Source organism: Mytilus galloprovincialis, chromosome 1, assembly GCF_965363235.1.
Source record: "Mytilus galloprovincialis chromosome 1, xbMytGall1.hap1.1, whole genome shotgun sequence".
In the NCBI taxonomy this organism is placed as follows: Eukaryota; Metazoa; Mollusca; class Bivalvia; order Mytilida; family Mytilidae; genus Mytilus; species Mytilus galloprovincialis.
In genome coordinates, this window is record NC_134838.1 from 96,578,946 (window position 1) to 96,596,937 (window position 17,992).

Below are 17,992 nucleotides of genomic sequence, written 5' to 3' on the forward strand. Positions count from 1 at the left end.
GTCCAAAATTAAACTTTGTTTGATTTCATCAAAAATTGAATAATTGGGGTTCTTTGATATGCCAAATCTTACTGTATATGTAGATTCTTAATTTTTAGTCCCGTTTTCAAATTGGTCTACATTAAAGTCCAAAGGGTCCAAAAATAAACTAAGTTTTATTTTAACAAAAATTGAATTCTTGAGCTTTTTTGATATGCTGAATCTAAACATGTACTTAGATTTTTGATTATGGGCCCAGTTTTCAAGTTGGTCCAAATCAGGATCCAAAATTATTATATTAAGTATTGTGCAATAGCAAGAAATTTTCAATTGCACAGTATTCAGCAATAGCAAGAAATCTTCAATTGCACAGTATTGTGCAATAGCAAGAAATTTTCAATTGCACAGTATTGCGCAATAGCAAGAAATTTTCAATTGCACAGTATTGTGCAATAGCAAATATTTTCAATTGCACAGTATTGCGCAATAGCAAGAAATATCTAATTGCACAATATTGTGCAATAGCAAGAAATTTTCAATTGATTGGAGTTATCTTTCTTTGTCCAGAATAGTAGTTGAATCAACTTAAATCATTGTTTTATACAATATGCAATGTATATTCACTTTTACTACCAACTGATAAATTAAAACAATCTTTACCATTCAGTGATAACAAGCACCTTTTGTTACATTTTAATATTTTATGATGTATTTAAATGAGTAGTTATTGTTGCAAACTCCACTAGAAATTTGAATTGAGATCAGTTTTGGAAAAAGGGAAAGGGGGATGTGAAAAAAAAAAATTGGGAGGGGGGGGTAAATTTTTCTCATTTCAGATTTCATAAATAAAAAGAAAATTTCTTCAAACATTTTTTTGAGAGGATTAATATTCAACAGCATAGTGAATTGCTCAAAGGAAAAAAAAGTATTTTAAGTTCATTAGACCACATTCATTCTGTGTCAGAAACCTATGCTGTGTCAACTATTTAATCACAATCCAAATTTAGAGCTGAATCCAGCTTGAATGTTGTGTCCATACTTGCCCCAACCGTTCAGGGTTCAACCTCTGCGGTCGTATAAAGCTGCGCCCTGCGGAGCATCTGGTTTATTGCTGAAGACCATGCGTGGACCTCTAGATGTATTTTGGTTTTATTTTGTTTGATTGCTGTCTTTACGTATATCCCAAATATCCTGTTTTATTCATTTACGAAATGATTACACGTACTAGGTCTACATGTTTGGACCAGTACTAGATTTAACTCTTACTAAACAAATCATGATACTTATGTGGTTTTTTCTATTATATCAATTAGACTTTAGAATTTTTGACATTGTGATATATTTTCTAAGCATGTCAGATTTATTAGCATCGATGGATGCACTGAATGGTAATCAGTTATTGCATCAGTTTTAAGAGATAATTATTTCGATCTTTTACATGCATCGATTGTCGGATTATATATCTAGCATCCACAACATGCTTCAATCGACAAAAAAGTAGCACAAAAATTTGCTGAATACAAGACACACCCGTTTTAAAAATGTCCGGCAATATCTTATAAAATCCACAAAATCATAGCTTCGTATTTATAGTTCGTATTTTTGAACATGTAACCGAATCATGAATATCTGAAAAGGTAAACATGTAAATTAGAAGGTCAACACCAATGTATAAGCTTAAATAAGACTTTTGAATTAAGTTAATGGATAGAAATAAAAATGGTTAAATCAGTTTTTAAATTACATCATACACTTTCATTATAAAAAAACTCCCGCGAGGTTTCATCATTTTCAAATTATGACCATGTTAGAGGGCCATATCTCCCAAAAAAAGTACGTGCCAACAAATTAAGAATATACTTTAGTTGTATACCATAGAGGTTTCCTGTTATAGTGTGGTATATAATGAGGATTAACTTTCTATAATAATTTGATAAATGAAGAGGTTTTCTGCTATAAACACAGTCGCTATATATAACGAGATTTTAAACACCAGAAGTCGGTAGAAATAGATCGAGTTTTTTTAAACTGTAAATCGGTATATGTCAAGGTTTTCTACTTCAAGATTGTACATAAAGACTCTTCGTACTACAATTTTATTATAAAGAACGAAAACAGTCATTCACTGCAAATTTTGCCTCGATTTTCTTTATAATGCGCTAGAAAATATCAGGATCAAAATCTTTGTTTCGATACCATGTATATTATTTGAGCACCGCTTGTTATAATATGGTTAGTTAGAGCTGTCTTATTATTGGCATTGAAATGAATTGTCAGAACCCTTTACAAACTTTTATTTAGACTCTTCCTTGTTTATATTTTTGCTTTGAATCATATAGTTTACAAGGGGCAATTAACCCTGTCTTATGATCATTAGGTGAAAATCCTCTCTCCTGTTTATTTCTATAAAAATTTATTGAAATGTATATCATATATATACAAACAAAGTTGACTTATCTGTCTAGACTTTCTTTGAAATCAATTGATTCGTGGTTGTAATCTTACAACGATTATTTCCCTATCAAAACAATATCCTTTGCACTAGCCACGTGGCCTACATGACTAACATGCAGTTTTATTGTGAATCATATAACACATTGCACCTTGTTAAGTCATGGTCAATTTCAAATTTAATTTACAATTTAAATTCCAACACTGACACTTGTTTTGTGTGGTTTTCAAGGTACGAAAGGTCACATTTAGTTATAATTGTTAAATCTGAAGAAAAAAAGGAATCGCAATTGCGTTTAATCGTTAACCGATATAATCGTGCAAAGAGTTACCTTTGAACAAAAAATCGGTCGGCGCTACTATATGGAATCATATTCAAAACAGTGTAGCTGTGGCCATTGATTGACGACCTTAATTTATCCCATTGACTGGGGCAGATTAGGTGAACGTTTGTCTGTAACGACCGCTGCTCACTATGTACTTGTTAAAGACACTTAAACTATGGGGTCACAAAAGGTTCTCAACACCTAAATAAAGTAATTAGAAAAACTGATCAGGAATAACACGATGTTTTGATTTGTATCAATAATATAAATCAAAACATAAAGTTATTCCTGAATAATTTTTCGAATTATTTTAATATTAAAGGCGTTAAGAACCTTTGGTGACCCACAGCTTAAATTCTATAATAAGTAAGTAGTGAGCAGTGGTCGTTACAGACAAACGTTCACATAATCTGCCCCAGTCAATGGGATAATTTAAGGTTGTCAATCATTGGCCACAGCTACACTGTTTTGAATATGATTCTATCTGTCGTAAAAGCTGGGATCACACATTCACGATTTTAACTGCCGTCCTTGATAGGACCATTCCTGATTAAAATTTGTCAAAAGTTTGATCAAGATCCTGTGAATCGTGGATGGAAATTCAAACTTTAAATAAAATTTGTAAAACAAATAATTTAATCACGACAACAATCAGATATTGTTCAGGAAGCGTCGATATTCAACCGTTTCCAAGCGAATTTATCCCGATAATCCCGTTCTTAATCCGCTTCTAATCCAATTTGTATCTTTCGCCTGGTAAAATTCGACCGAGTCTGTCAAGACTGCGTCCCGATTCTACCGAATGTAATCCGACAGATATCAGACAGTGACCAGACAGTGAACCGACGCTGACGGAAGTTACCCGTTCGAAAACTGTCGCCAAACTCGGGATGATCAGGTACTGTCGGAACGTAATCCATTCACGGTCCGCTCTATCGCATTGCAAACGACGGCTTTATCTGGTCTCAGACGAATTGTTTTCTGTAATTGTCGGGATGTCATTGACGAATTGAACAATTTTCGTATTAATAATGGGACTGTTACGGAACGGTTTCGGCAAAAACGGTTCGCAATCGACAAGATCTGGATGCAATCTGGACTCAATCGGAAGAAAAACAGCAATGAAAATATTCTCCAGATCATTCCCGTGCCACAGGACACCGTCCAGAATATACAGATCATTGTTAGGTTTTTGATCCGATACAGCAGAATCTGTCACGACATAGGCACGATTGTAATCCGACTAGACAAAATCGGCTTCAGTCCTTCAGGAGTTTCCCCGAATGTTACGGGACGCACCTAAATGTCGGGATGCATCGCCGAACTATTCGGACCCTTCCCGACCCGTAGGAACTTAAACGACTGCTTTCAGACAATGATAGGGCATTCCAGATAATTGAGATTGTAATCCGACTATTTCACTTTTCGTGTCGTATCGCTGACTGATCTCAAACGGGAGCAATAATCCGCAATGTGTGAACCCCGCATTAGCTTATCGTCGTTGGTTGTTCGATAGCAAGCATTTTCCTTTTTTATTCCGACTTTCCTTTCTGACTTTTTCTATTCTCTGAACACTTTACCTTTCGTTGTGTATTACCCTCGCGTTTCCGCCAGTAAAACATATGTAAATACCCGTATAAATGCTAGAAATGCACTATAATTTCCAAGTATGCATGACAAATAGTAAAAGAAAAAAAAAAAGAAAACCTCAAATAAATCCATAATATTATATGCACAACTTCAACGTATATATGCAATATGTCTAAAGTTTATGGAATCTTGGCTGACAACGGTGGAGTAATTGATAACCAAATCCCCCACCCGATCGACAACGTCACACTATTCATATATACACTGTTTCTGCATGCACCATGTGTAAACCGATAAAAAACACATTCAACATCAAAGAGTCATATGGTTTATATCGACAAAACTCTCCAAATGCTATAGTTTCATTTTTAACGATTTTAATTCTAACCAAAAGACGAATTTTTTACTTTAATTAATGACCGTGTAACATCTACATTCTATCTATAACAGGATTTCGGAGGTTCTGTCCTTTTTTTTGTATTCCTTTTCCCATTTCCACAGAATTTTCTTTTCAATACATTGAGAAAGTTTCTGATCGACTTTCCTCCAAAAATCAACAATAAAAGTTATACATGAAACCATCATAATCGAAAATGAGTACACCCACCATGCTCTGGACATGTTGACCCTAAGTTTTATTCATAAAAAAAATATAACATGCAATGCATATTTATGTTTATTTGATGATGAAATTTTATTTATTCATCAATGGAATGCTGTGTAATAGTAAACGGATTTTTATAACCTCTTTACAATAAGAACATACGTTTTTGTCTTCCGAACGAATAGAGAGATGAAGGGTAAACGTGAATGAGAAAGCATCGTAAGAACTAAATTTAGATGCTAGTAGTGCTTTCAATCATATTATTCTGTTTCTGTGCCTTTGATCTGACATATGGTGTATCATTAAAGTGAATGCCTCTGACTGCATAAATATTACTAATAATCATTATAATGCATTTATGACAACAATCTCAACCGAAATTCCGCTGCATCAATTCAAATTTTCTTAAACATGTTAAAGCAGAAGCCAAGGTGTATTTGTAAGAGACACACCCTGGACGGCAATGTAAAAAAAAAAAAAAAAAAATACGCAAAAACCTACTACATAGGTCTAACAACAAAAAGGACTTTATACCGACAGGGCCGTGCATGTAAATCATAATTACGAACGGTATGTTTCTCGATAGTTATAATGCACTCAAGAAAGACCCTCATATACTATAATTAAAATGCAGTTGTTAAAAGAGTAAACATGTAACAGATAATAGATTAAGAATTGTGAATATCTAAATACTAGTAATGCACTTATGAACATGATGAAAGATAATCAAAGTAAAGCAAGTGCACAATTCGTTTTTTCCTCTACGCAAGGGGACCAAACAAGTGTCGTTTATGTAACACTGTATATTAAATATTTTACCTGAATTAAAAATACGTTTTATGTAACATAGATATAGGAAGATGTGGTATGAGTGCCAATGAGACAACTCTCCATCCAAATAACAATTTTAAAAAGTAAACCATTATAGGTCAGGGTACGGCCTTCAACACGGAGCCTTGGCTCACACCGAACAGCAAGCTATAAAGGGCCCCAAAAAATTCTAATGTAAAACCATTGAAATGGGAATGCAAGGTGACCCTTGCAAATGACCATGTTCCATATGAAACATACGCAACCAGATAGAAAAATCTCTCTTTAGTTCCAGGTAGTATTTACTCAGTACGGGTTAAATGCAAGACACCGCGACCCGAGCAGTGACCAACATTTCACAATAAACTGATCTCTCTACTACTATACCAGAGAAGTAGAAAAATGATATGTAATATCATCGTTTATTCTTGAAAGAGGAAGACATGAAATGTAGGTCATGGTCACTAGAATGCCATCTAGCAGTGTTTTTTTTTATATCATATCACTGACTTTATCGACATTACCATAAACTATTACCAACTGGTCAAGAGTACAAAATAGAGTACATGCGTGAAGGTCGGAATTGGATAACGGTAAAAATTTCCACATGACGTTAACGTTATTTATATAATAGTTCTTGAAAAACTGGTCATTATCGTGATATATGGACTGCCCACAGGACAGTGGTATTGACTAAGATAGTGATAATGACTGAGCCGAAGGAACTATTATGTTTATTTCATTGAGAAACCATGTTTTGGAAAATTCTCATAAATTCAAAATGCCTACAGCGAACTCGAGTAGTTGTACGATTTCTATGGCAAAGAGTGAAGACCAGTCGTAGTAATATTGCCATTCATTTTAGTGCAATTTTTCAGTATATAAATACTTAATCAAGTTATCTTTAATTTTATAATTAACGAAAACATATAATAAATAATTCAACAACTTAAATATAATATTAAAAACAGGAATATGTTTTTAAAAGGTACATCTCTTTAAACAGAGAAACCACGCCCCACCGGTCATTAACAGAGAAATCACGCCCCAACGGTCATTATCAGACGAAAACCACGCCCCAACGGTCATTATTAGACGGAAACCACGCCCCACCGGTCATTATCATGTAAAAGTTCGTTAACGACCGGTTTTCTGGTCCGTTTTTTTCTGTTAATGACCGATGGAATTTATTACTGAAGAATAATATATGTCATGTGACCCCTTTTAATCCAATAAGATAATCTTATTCTCAACCGATATGAAATAATTTCCAATAATGACGGTAACGATAATTATTTGAGACCTCTGACGAATCACTGTAAAATTTTAACCAATTTGAAGCTAACGGTAGCCAAAAATGACCGTTTGACGACTGATGGTAAAAGGCATTAATTACTACCCTGATGCATATGTCGCAGTCCTCAACATCCCTGAGCTGAAATCCAAAATTGGGAAAATAATATCTTTTATACCATACAAACGTTTTTGTCTGATGGCTAAGCATTTTAGCAAGTACAAAATAAGACAAAACGTTTCTATGGTCTGTATAGTTTCCCCTAAAACAGTATCGACACAAATTGCGCGGATTAGTTTACCGGTAAGTACTTTATATATTTGATGTATAATGATTATGAAAAGTCAGGAGGCAATTGTCTCCATGTAAAGGTCCTAGAGTCAGACAACTTAATCTGTTGTCCTGCATATACAACTCTCTAATCAATAAAACGCAATCCAATACCAATCTCATAATAAATAGTTAATCGTATGTCTACTTTAATTCCATTATTTCATAACCTTCGTTATTTACAGAAATGTTTTATACTAGAAATCTATGGGGTTTATGTTCCGGTAATTAACTACAGGAACGATCAGGTTATCATCTGGCTCTTTAATGTTTTTAATATAATGATCTTTGGTTTTTGGGTGCAAACTTGTGGAAAACATTTTGGTTGTATGTAGAACATGGTTGGATTAAATTTTAATATGAAATGGGCTAATTGATACCAATCACTTTAATCGCGGTTTAATCTTTAGATCTGTAAGTAAAGAGTTTTGAATGTTCTTTATAAAAGTTAGATGGTATCAGAGAAGACACTTGAATAAATACAAGTGGTAAAAGATACAACAAATACAATTGTTTTTCATATCCTTTTCGCTGTTAAATAAAAGCCACAATAATGATTCAACATTTCAAGTGCTAGTGTTTTTAAAACAGCTAAGCCTTAGGTAAATTCATCCTTGCTATGCAACTGGAAAGATTTCGTTGAGTTCCCACTGTTGTCAACACTATAATATTCAATATTGGATTATTTGCTTTCTAATATCTTACTATATTTGTTCATCTGATGAGTTAAGCCATTTTCAATTGATTTTTATAGGTCGTTCTTATGTTGTACTGTTATACCACTGTCCCAGGTTAGGGGGAGGGTTGGGATCCCGCTAACATGTTTAACCCCGCCACATTATTTATGTATTTATGAATGTGCCTGTCCCAAGTCAGGAGCCTGTAATTCAGTGGTTGTCGTTTGTTGATGTGTTACATATTTGTTTTTCGTTCTTTTTTTTTACATAAATAAGGCCGTTAGTTTTCTCGTTTGAATTGTTTTACATTGTCTTATCGCGCCTTTTATAGCTGACTATGCGGTATGGGCTTTGCTCATTGTTGAAGGCCGTACGGTGACCTATAGTTGTTAATGTCTGTGTCATTTTGGTCTTTTGTGGATAGTTGTCTCATTGGCAATAATACCACATCTTCTTTTTTATATTTACTACACGAACAAAAAGAAATGTTTTAGAATTGCCTTTGAAAAGAGAAGAGTTTTAAGTGTTCAGAACTATCCGTGTCATCTACCATATTAAAAGAGAATGATATGCAAAGATGTAAATGTTCTTCGTGTACTGGCCAGATAATACAGAAGGATAATTCTTTTCGGCATACTGTAAAACATGGTATGGTACGATGGTATGGTATGTGTTATGGTATGATGGTATGGTACGAATACCATCATACCATGGTATGCATGAATGGTACCATGGTATGGTATGATGGTATGGTACAAATTACTATACCATGGTACAAATTATTATACCATTGTATGAAGCATGGTATGGTTTTTCAAAAGAGGAAATTTGGAAGTTAATAAACCTATTCTTAAACAGAATTTTATTAAATATCTGTTTTCTTTTCTTTCTTTTTTGACCTATTCCAAAACAAACTTTTTTTTAATGAGAAACAGGAACAAGAATTTTTGTTGAAAAACAATGTAAACCAAATATTTATTGGTTCAAATTTGAAATCTATGATCATTTCAAAAAACATCAATGCTAATGAGCATATATATGTTACAGTGAATTTGTATAATCAGGGATTATGTAGAATCCCTGATTTTTTAGGGATTATGTAGAATCACTAAAAACATTAGTGATTATATAGATTCCCTGAAAATGACAGTGATTTTATATAATCACTGATAATTTTAATTATTATTCTACACATTCCCTAATATGATTTCAGGGATTATCAATAATTAAAAGCTTCAAAGATGATATCTCAAACCAATTACACTAGTGGTTCCAGCAAGGATTTGTATAGTCTTACTATACAAATCCTTGGTTCCAGGAAAGAGAGATCCCAAAAAACTATTAATAGTCAATATTCACGAAAAGGCTGAAGAAGGATATCGCCTTGCTATATAGCATTGAATCCTGCTCGGATCTTTATACAAGAAATCAGTTTGAGGTTGCTGATTTCCCTTCATTGGTACAATTTGTACCTTCAGATGTTTGTGCTGAAAACTCTATTTCTCTGAGACGTGTCGTAAAATTTGATTTGATGTTGAGGACAAGGTTCATTTTTTTAAATTTGATATCGTGGTAAAAACAGATGTGAATTTGATAGATATGCCTGTAGAAAATCAGGGCAAATGTGTAATAGTCGATGCCATTCAAATTTAGTTTGTAAATAAAATGTTTAATATTAAAATATTATACATAACATTAACATTTATCAAAACGACTGTACGCATAAAAATAGTTTTAATGACAATTTTATTTTATTTCATATCCTCCACCTAAAAACAATTGCTAAAACAATACGATAAAAAGAATAATCATTATGCAATTTAATATTTTCATACTGACTTCATCAACCCGCCCGTGTGGGCTCGCTTGATATTATTAATACTAATACAGTCAATATCAAAAAGGGCTTGCTTGATATTATTACTGATAAAGTCAGCATTAAAAACAAAACATCAATTATTCTATATATATTGTGCTTATCATTTAATTATATTGTGCTTATCATTTAATTATTTTGTGTATAACATTTCAATATTTTTGTGTCTTTCATATTAATAAATTATGCCTAACGTTTTACAATATTAAGGTTATTATTATGATATATTAAGATTAACTTTTAAGATATTTCAATATGTTATATATTTTAGTATCATTTCAGTTATTCTGTATAATCCCTGACGTTTTTTCTAGTGATTATACATAATCCCTGAAAGTTTTAGTGATTATATATAATCCCTAAACTAACCAGTGATTATACATAATCCCTGAAAACTTTAGTGATTATGTATAATACCTAAACTAACCAGTGATTATACATAATCCCTGAAAACTTTAGTGATTATGTATAATACCTAAACTAACCAGTGATTATACATAATCCCTGAAAACTTTAGTGATAATGTATAATACCTAAACTAACCAATGATTATACATAATCCCTGAAAGTTTTAGGGATTCTACATAATCCCTGATTATACAAATTCACTGTAACATATATATATGGAAAGCAAAACAAATACTTTTAAAATTACCAGTGCATATGAGCATATTAATATAGAAGATAAATCAATACTTTCTGCTTGGGTGGGTTTGGATGACTTTAAAATAAAACAGGGATTTAGCTTGTTGAGGAGTGCTGGCTGTTAACTTTAGGATACACTATAAATAGGAGACAGAAATGAACTACATTGGTTAGAGGTATAGGATGAGGGTTGAGATCTCACAAAACATGCTTAACACTGCCACATTTGTTACACCTGTACCAAGTCTGGAACCTCTGCTCTAGTCTTGTTTTTTTTTAAATTTTGGTTCATTTATATGTTTCGGATTGTATTGTCACGTTTATTTTATATGAACTAGTACACATTTTTGTTCAGAAAATGGTCATATAACTTCTAACCTCCACCCCCTTTTTTGAAGTTAAATTATTGCTCCCTTGGGAGTCAGCTTCCGCCCGCCTCCTGTTGCAAGATTTTTTCGCTGTGTTAACAACTTTTTTTTTGTTTGCCTTGGGCTGTTTTCTACTATCTGGTCGGGTTGTTGTTTCTTTGACACATTCCTCATTTCCATTTTAAATTTTGTGAAGGATTTACTATACTCAAATACAGTTACATATATGCTGTTCATGTCACTCCTTTGAGCAAGCACCGTAAAGAAATAAATGGACAGCAAATATAATGTGATTAGCGTGAATCTTAAAATTCTTGTAAACAACAGGTACATGTAAGAATAGTTCTCAGGGACAAATTATGTCCAAAAACACTTTAAGTGTCTAGTAACAGATTACAGGAATCCCATTTTCATAAACAGTAAACAACATTTCAAATTTTAACAGAACAGATAACAGCCAGTAAGTTGAAAACAGTTAACAGTTTAATTTTGTCTCAAATAACAGTTAAAAACAAAAAGGCAGAAACAGGTTAATACCAAAAAAGGTATTGCGTTTCGACGTTTTTTCGTCTAGCAAATTATTATAACCCTTTATTAAAGCTCAAACGAAAAAATTTCGTTCTTAAATATTGATGTAATTACAGGTCAAATATTAACAACACATGTCGATTATAATTGACCTTGAAATATATACATTTTAAAAAAAACTATTCTGATCTCTATCTGCACAGAAATAGCTATCACTCTCAGCATGTATTAAAAAAATGAAATAAAATTGTTTAGTAAAAATCTCACATAATAAAAAAAGACTCATTCCTTGGTTGATATTGTGTACAAAATGTATTAACTTCCATAATGCATATTGTTTTTATGCCCCACCTACGATAGTAGAGGGGCATTATGTTTTCTGGTCTGTGCCTCCGTTCGTCCGTCCGTCCGTCTGTGCCTCCGTTCGTCCGTCCGGTTAAAGTTTTTGGTCGAGGTAGTTTTTGATGAAGCTGAAGTCCAATCAACTTGAAACTTAATACACATGTTCCCCATGATATGATCTTTCTAATTTTGATGCCAAATTATAGTTTTGACCCCAATTTCATGGTCCACTGAACATAGAAAATGATAGTGCAAAGTTCAGGTTAAAGTTTTTGGTCAAGGTAGTTTTTGATGAAGTTAAAGTTACATCAACTTGAAACTTAGTATACATGTTCCCTATGATATGATCTTTCTAATTTTAATTCCAAATTAAAGTTTTGACCCCAATTTCACGGTCCACTGAACATAGAAAATGATAGTGGGAGTGGGGCATCCGTGTATTATGGACACATTCTTGTTACATATAAATGAAGAAAACAATATACACTCTACAACATGTGGTATCTATCAACTAACATAGTATTTGTTAGTGACAGTTTAATTTGAAAGTATGGTGTTTTCTAATCCACACAGGAGATGCATTCACCTTTTATTCACATTTTTAGTGGAATTTCTTGGCCATAGATGTAGACAGAATATGCAACTGTTTAAAGTGTCATATTTCAAAACAATATAAAAGTTGACCATTGACAGAAGGTTATGCAATAAAACTTTAACTACATTATCTAGATTACAATCAAAAGATATGCAGTACTTCCCAAAATTTCAAAGAATAATTGACAGCTATTTACAATGTGTCAGAACAGAACATTATATCTATCTTATCTTAACTTAATAGTTATCTGAGATGTTTAAATTGAGTTTTCTCTTGTTTTCTGTTCACAGCTTTATACATGTAAGTGATATTCTATCTTGTTTGTCAACATCTATTTCGTAAAATATTATTCTAATAAATAAAACAGATACATAATGTAAACAAATAAAAAAAAATCATAGTTCATATTACCTAAATTCATTTTTCAAAATTTCCCACTTCAAAAAAAACCATACCATGCTTCATACTATAAAGTTATACCATGGTATAATAATTTGTACCATGGTATAGGAATTCGTACCATGGTATAGGAATTTGTACCATACCATCGTACCATACCATGGTACCATTCATACATACCATGGTATGATGGTATTCATACCATACCATCATAACATAACACATACCATACCATCATACCATACCATGTTTTACAGTATGCCATTATTTTCATAAATTTCCTGTTTACAAAACTTTAAATTTTTCGAAAAACGAAGGATTTTCTTATCCCAGGCATAGATTACCTTAGCCGTATTCGGCACAACTTTTTTGAATTTTGGATACTCAATGCTCTTCAACTTTGTACTTGTTTGGCTTTATAAATATTTTGATATGAGCGTCACTGATGAGTCTTATGTAGACGAAACCAAGGCCGTAACTAGGCATCTTATTTTAGTGAGGCAAAATAAGTGAGCCGAGCGAAGCGAGGCGAATTTTTTTTGGAGGGTATGAAATGAATGGTACAAAATCCTGCATTCTAGGCATTTTTAGAGAGTTTGATAATGTTTTGAATTTGGACACTTTTTTTTATATATTTTTCATATTTTAAGACTTTTACTAACACCAAATTTTGAACAACTTTATTTAAATTTATAAGTAAGATAATAATCCAAATATCACTGATTTGAGTCTGCTGCCAGTACATAGAACAAACACCGATTCAGTAGAGTTTGCCAAATTTTTCTATTGTCGGTTCAGTCAAATCGTTTCAGAATCATAATTTGGTCTGCTGATATCCTTATCGAGATGAACATGGAGCATGGCAATGTATAATCTCTCGCCACAATGCATGCTCTTTTCCAAGTTTTCAGTTGTTTCAGAGCAGTCTGTGTTTCTAAAGGTAGCACATTATTATCAACACAATGATCAACAATGTCTTCTTCCAATTCCTTCTCCATCAGCAATTCGGTAGCAGCATCGGTAGTAACAGTTTTGTTTGCAAAAGGGAATTTAGCTTTCCTGTAAGCACCATCATACAGTCGCAGTTTCAAAATATTAAACTCGCTTTTATGCTGACAAAGAGTAGACAAACTCGGGATAGAATGAGATAAGATACAGGTATATGAATCTATTTATAGAGTAAGTATATCTGGTATGGGTGCAGGGGAAATTGGACTGGAGTTTTTGACGTTTACATGTAGGTCCGTAATTTCCAGTTATTTCTGGAAATAGTTGGTGGTATTTTAGTTCCAGAATCTATAAATTTAGGGGTGAGGGGTTGGGGTGTCCGATTCCGAAACCCCGAATATAAAGAAATGAAATTCCGTAGTCCCGAATAAGTAAAGACAAAATCCTGTGTTAAAGGTTCTACCATTCGATCCTCGATAATATCAAATTGGAATATGGGATATTCTTTCAATTTTTAAGGTTAAAGAAACATGGATAAAAACTAATCCATGGATGTTTCATATTAAAGTTTACCTTTTATTTATCTGTAAAGAGAAAGATTAAAGTTCGTGAAATGAATACGCAGACAGGACTGCCCCCTTGCGATGCCCAGTACTTGATTTGTCAAAAGTTGGCGCGGAGAAATGAATACGCAGACAGGACTGCCCCCTTCCGAAAACCAGTACTTCATTTGTCAGTCTACTTATCGTTTCTGGATTGTACTAATGAAGTAATATGCAACACTCAGACTCTGTTCACAAAAAAACTAGTTTACTAGAATTATTCCTTATTTACCTTCAGTGTCGCTTTTCCTTTTTCTGCAAGAGCCTGTTTTTAACTAGAGATCCATTATGATTATCGTTACTAGGTTAATGTAATCGAGAAACATCACCCGTTCAGATGCTGAGTTATATCCAGGAAGAATAGTTTAAAAGGAATGATGACAAGTTATAGAAATCAAGGTTGAGACAGAACAACGAATGACTATTATATTTATATATATGTATAAAAAAAAAATCAGTGTCGAAATTTTAGTGAGGCAATTGCCTCACTTGCCTCAAGGGTAGTTACGGCCTTGGAAACGCGCGTCTGGCGTACTAAATTATAATCCTGGTACCTTTGATAACTAATTAACCAACATACAGCCCATTAATTGTTAGTTCTGGACAAAAAAGTTGAAGCAAGACAATATATGTACTGATAATAATGCCCTGCAACCTTATAAATAAAATTTTGGCGTAGAAACCAGTTCTATGACTTCTGGTTCAAACTTCATAAATAAATCTTGAGATTAGGGTTATCAATACTATAGTAGTTGTTTTCTTCGTGATAAAATGTATGTCAAGGCTAATTGCATCTAAACTTTCTGATTTTATCTTGGAGGATTTAAAGTACTCAATGTTTTTTGAACCAGTCGAGTATAGATTTGACCTTAAGATGGTTTTATTACAGTGATATATTCGTGTTTTACAGCACTTAAAGAAAGGCTAAAGGAACAATACTAGTCTAAGACTGGAATTTTGTGATCTACAGGATAATGATAGGAATAATCTTTAGAATGAAATTCAAAACAGTGTGGCTGTGGCCATTGATTGACACATTAAATTCATCCATTGACTGGGGCAATTTACGTGAACGTTTGTCTGTAACGACCACTGTTCACGACGTACCTACGATAGACATTTAAAACTGTGGGGTCACCAAAGGTTTCTTAACGCCTTTAATTATAAAATAATTCGAAAAATTAATCTGGAATAACCTTTATGTTTTGATTTATATAATGGATATAAATCAAAACATCGTGTTATTTCTGATTAATTTTTCGAATTACTTTATTAAGGTGTTGAGAACCTTTGGTGACCCCATAGTTCAAGTGTCTTTAAAAAGTACATAGTGAGCAGTGGTCGTTACATACAAACGTTCACCTAAATTGTCCCAGTCAATGGATGAATTTAATGTGTCAATCAATGGCCACAGCCACACTGTTTTGAATTTCATTCTATGAAAAGGTGACCGAATAAACACAGTCAAATGAGAAATACACACATCACAAAAAAAATAACGCATGTTGAGAGTTAAGTTTCATTCAAACGTAATATAAACTACGGTCACTACAGAGCTTGGTCTCCTTAACCTATCCAATACATCATATAAATAAGGATTAACTTCCTCGTTTAATCGACGTCTAATGTTTCTTTTCCAATTTTGAAAAATCAAAGTTTGACAGTGTCTGTCATTATGTTTGCATATGTATACACATAACGAGATGTGGTGTGATTGCAAATCAGACCACTATCCATCCATAAGGGCCCAAATAACGTGAATGTGCTGAGCAACCTTAGGTCACCGTACAACCTTCATCAAGAAGTATAAAAACCAATATTATATAAAAAGCTTATCAGACGACATCAAATCGAAAACATAACTTGCATTGGGTATGCAGAACCATGTCTCACATGATCTGTGTATAATGTATAAGTCATGGGCTGCACCCATTATTCTTAAACAATATCTTACCCATCCAAAGTCAGATGCATGAATAACTATACAATAATTGGGAATATTCGAAAGCCGGACAAAGAAAAACAGAAAAATACATTGTATTGGTTTAAAAACTATAAATCATTGTCCTATTTATAAATAACACTCGAAGGTGACTTACGACCGGAATGCATTTTGGTCATACATCGAAGATTGTATCCACTGATTTAAAACCATAGATGTAATACCCATATCTACATCTTATTCTATGTTTAAAACTATGTGACAGAGACGAACCATAAAAGATCATAAAAGGCTTTTGAAAATTGTAATACACATATAATCAATAAATCAGCAAAATATATATTGATTTATGCGATCAGACGAGGCTAAAGACACATTATTAAATAAAAAGGTTGACTAACTTACCGGTATATAGAATAATCACAGCATACACGTGTGGAATCATGATCACTGAACACCTAAGTAATTGGTGAAGACTTTATAACAATACTGGTGACTCATTCATACATCCTCAGTATTAAACGTACTTCAGATGTTCGTCAGTAAAAAACGCACAGAAATAGTTTGTATACTATGGTTGGTTACATCTTTATAATGATTGTAATCGATATGGGATAGTTAAATATCCTAAATATAATAAATATTGACAATGTTAAAACTGCATACTAGCTATATATGTATATGTGCATTTTATGATATAATGACGATTGCCTTTATTCAAACAGGTATTTAAAAACTTAGCTGTTATATAATATGGATTTATGACAGATACGTTTTGCCACAGGGAATGAAACTGGGACAAGAAACAGAATATTTAAACCTGGAAAATATTTTTTTTGTGTGAAGGAAGGAAGGAAGGGGTTGAGGTCTGAGGAATGGAATAATATTGTTTGCGATATTTTGTGTCGAGGCAGATTTTCATATAAAAAAAAATCTTGGGATATACTGTTAAGGTATTTCTATGCTTGTTTTTATTTTGTTTTATCTCTCATGTGACTGTCCCAATCAAGGAATGTCTGTGCACAACTGTTTATTTTTTATTTATTTGTTAAAAATCATATAGATATAGGAAGTTGTGGTATGAGTGCCAATGAGACAACTCTCCATCAAACTCATTATATATATCAGGGTGTTTTTTTTTCCATTCAAGATGTTTCACCTTTTTGCATTCCAGAGGCTTTTATATCATACAAGGTTCGAGATTCTTTCTTTGATAACATGTATGTGTTTACAACGTTGTCATTTTGACTTTGGTTACACTAAAAAATACATCTAACCTCGGTTAATCTATAAATATATAGGTAATAAAACAAATCTCTGATATTTATCAAAAGCATTCTTTAATAAACAATAACTATAACGCGTCTTTTAATTTGTTTGAGTCCGGGCACAATGACACTGTATTATATCATTAGGTGTTGATAACTGTTTTTCTGTCGATTGATAGTTTTTAGACGAAAATTGTTCAGATTGGCCCGTTGGCTCAAGTGAGCTGAAAAGAGACATGCAGATTTTTGTCATGAAATATTGTGGAAAAACAATTTAGAAATAGAGAAATCAATCGACATTATATAAGGCTGGATGTCTGACTTCAAGTCGCATTCCCGCCTTGTCCTGCAACAACATTTAGGAACAATTAGACTATCATATATTATTACCATTTTTATAGACCTTCCGATGGAAACC

General features: G+C 32.9%; 1 protein-coding gene across 1 annotated transcript in view; it reads right to left on the reverse strand.

Moving 5' to 3' along the window:
• Positions 1-16,943, reverse strand: part of LOC143046036 (uncharacterized) — a 35,614-nt gene extending 18,671 nt beyond the window's left edge. Inside the window, exon 1 of the mRNA XM_076219000.1 lies at positions 16,712-16,943. Within this exon, the coding sequence (XP_076075115.1) occupies positions 16,712-16,751 (40 nt within the window). The 5' untranslated portion in view covers positions 16,752-16,943. The remainder of the gene's footprint in view (positions 1-16,711) is intronic.
• Between the last annotated feature and the right edge of the window lie 1,049 nt (positions 16,944-17,992).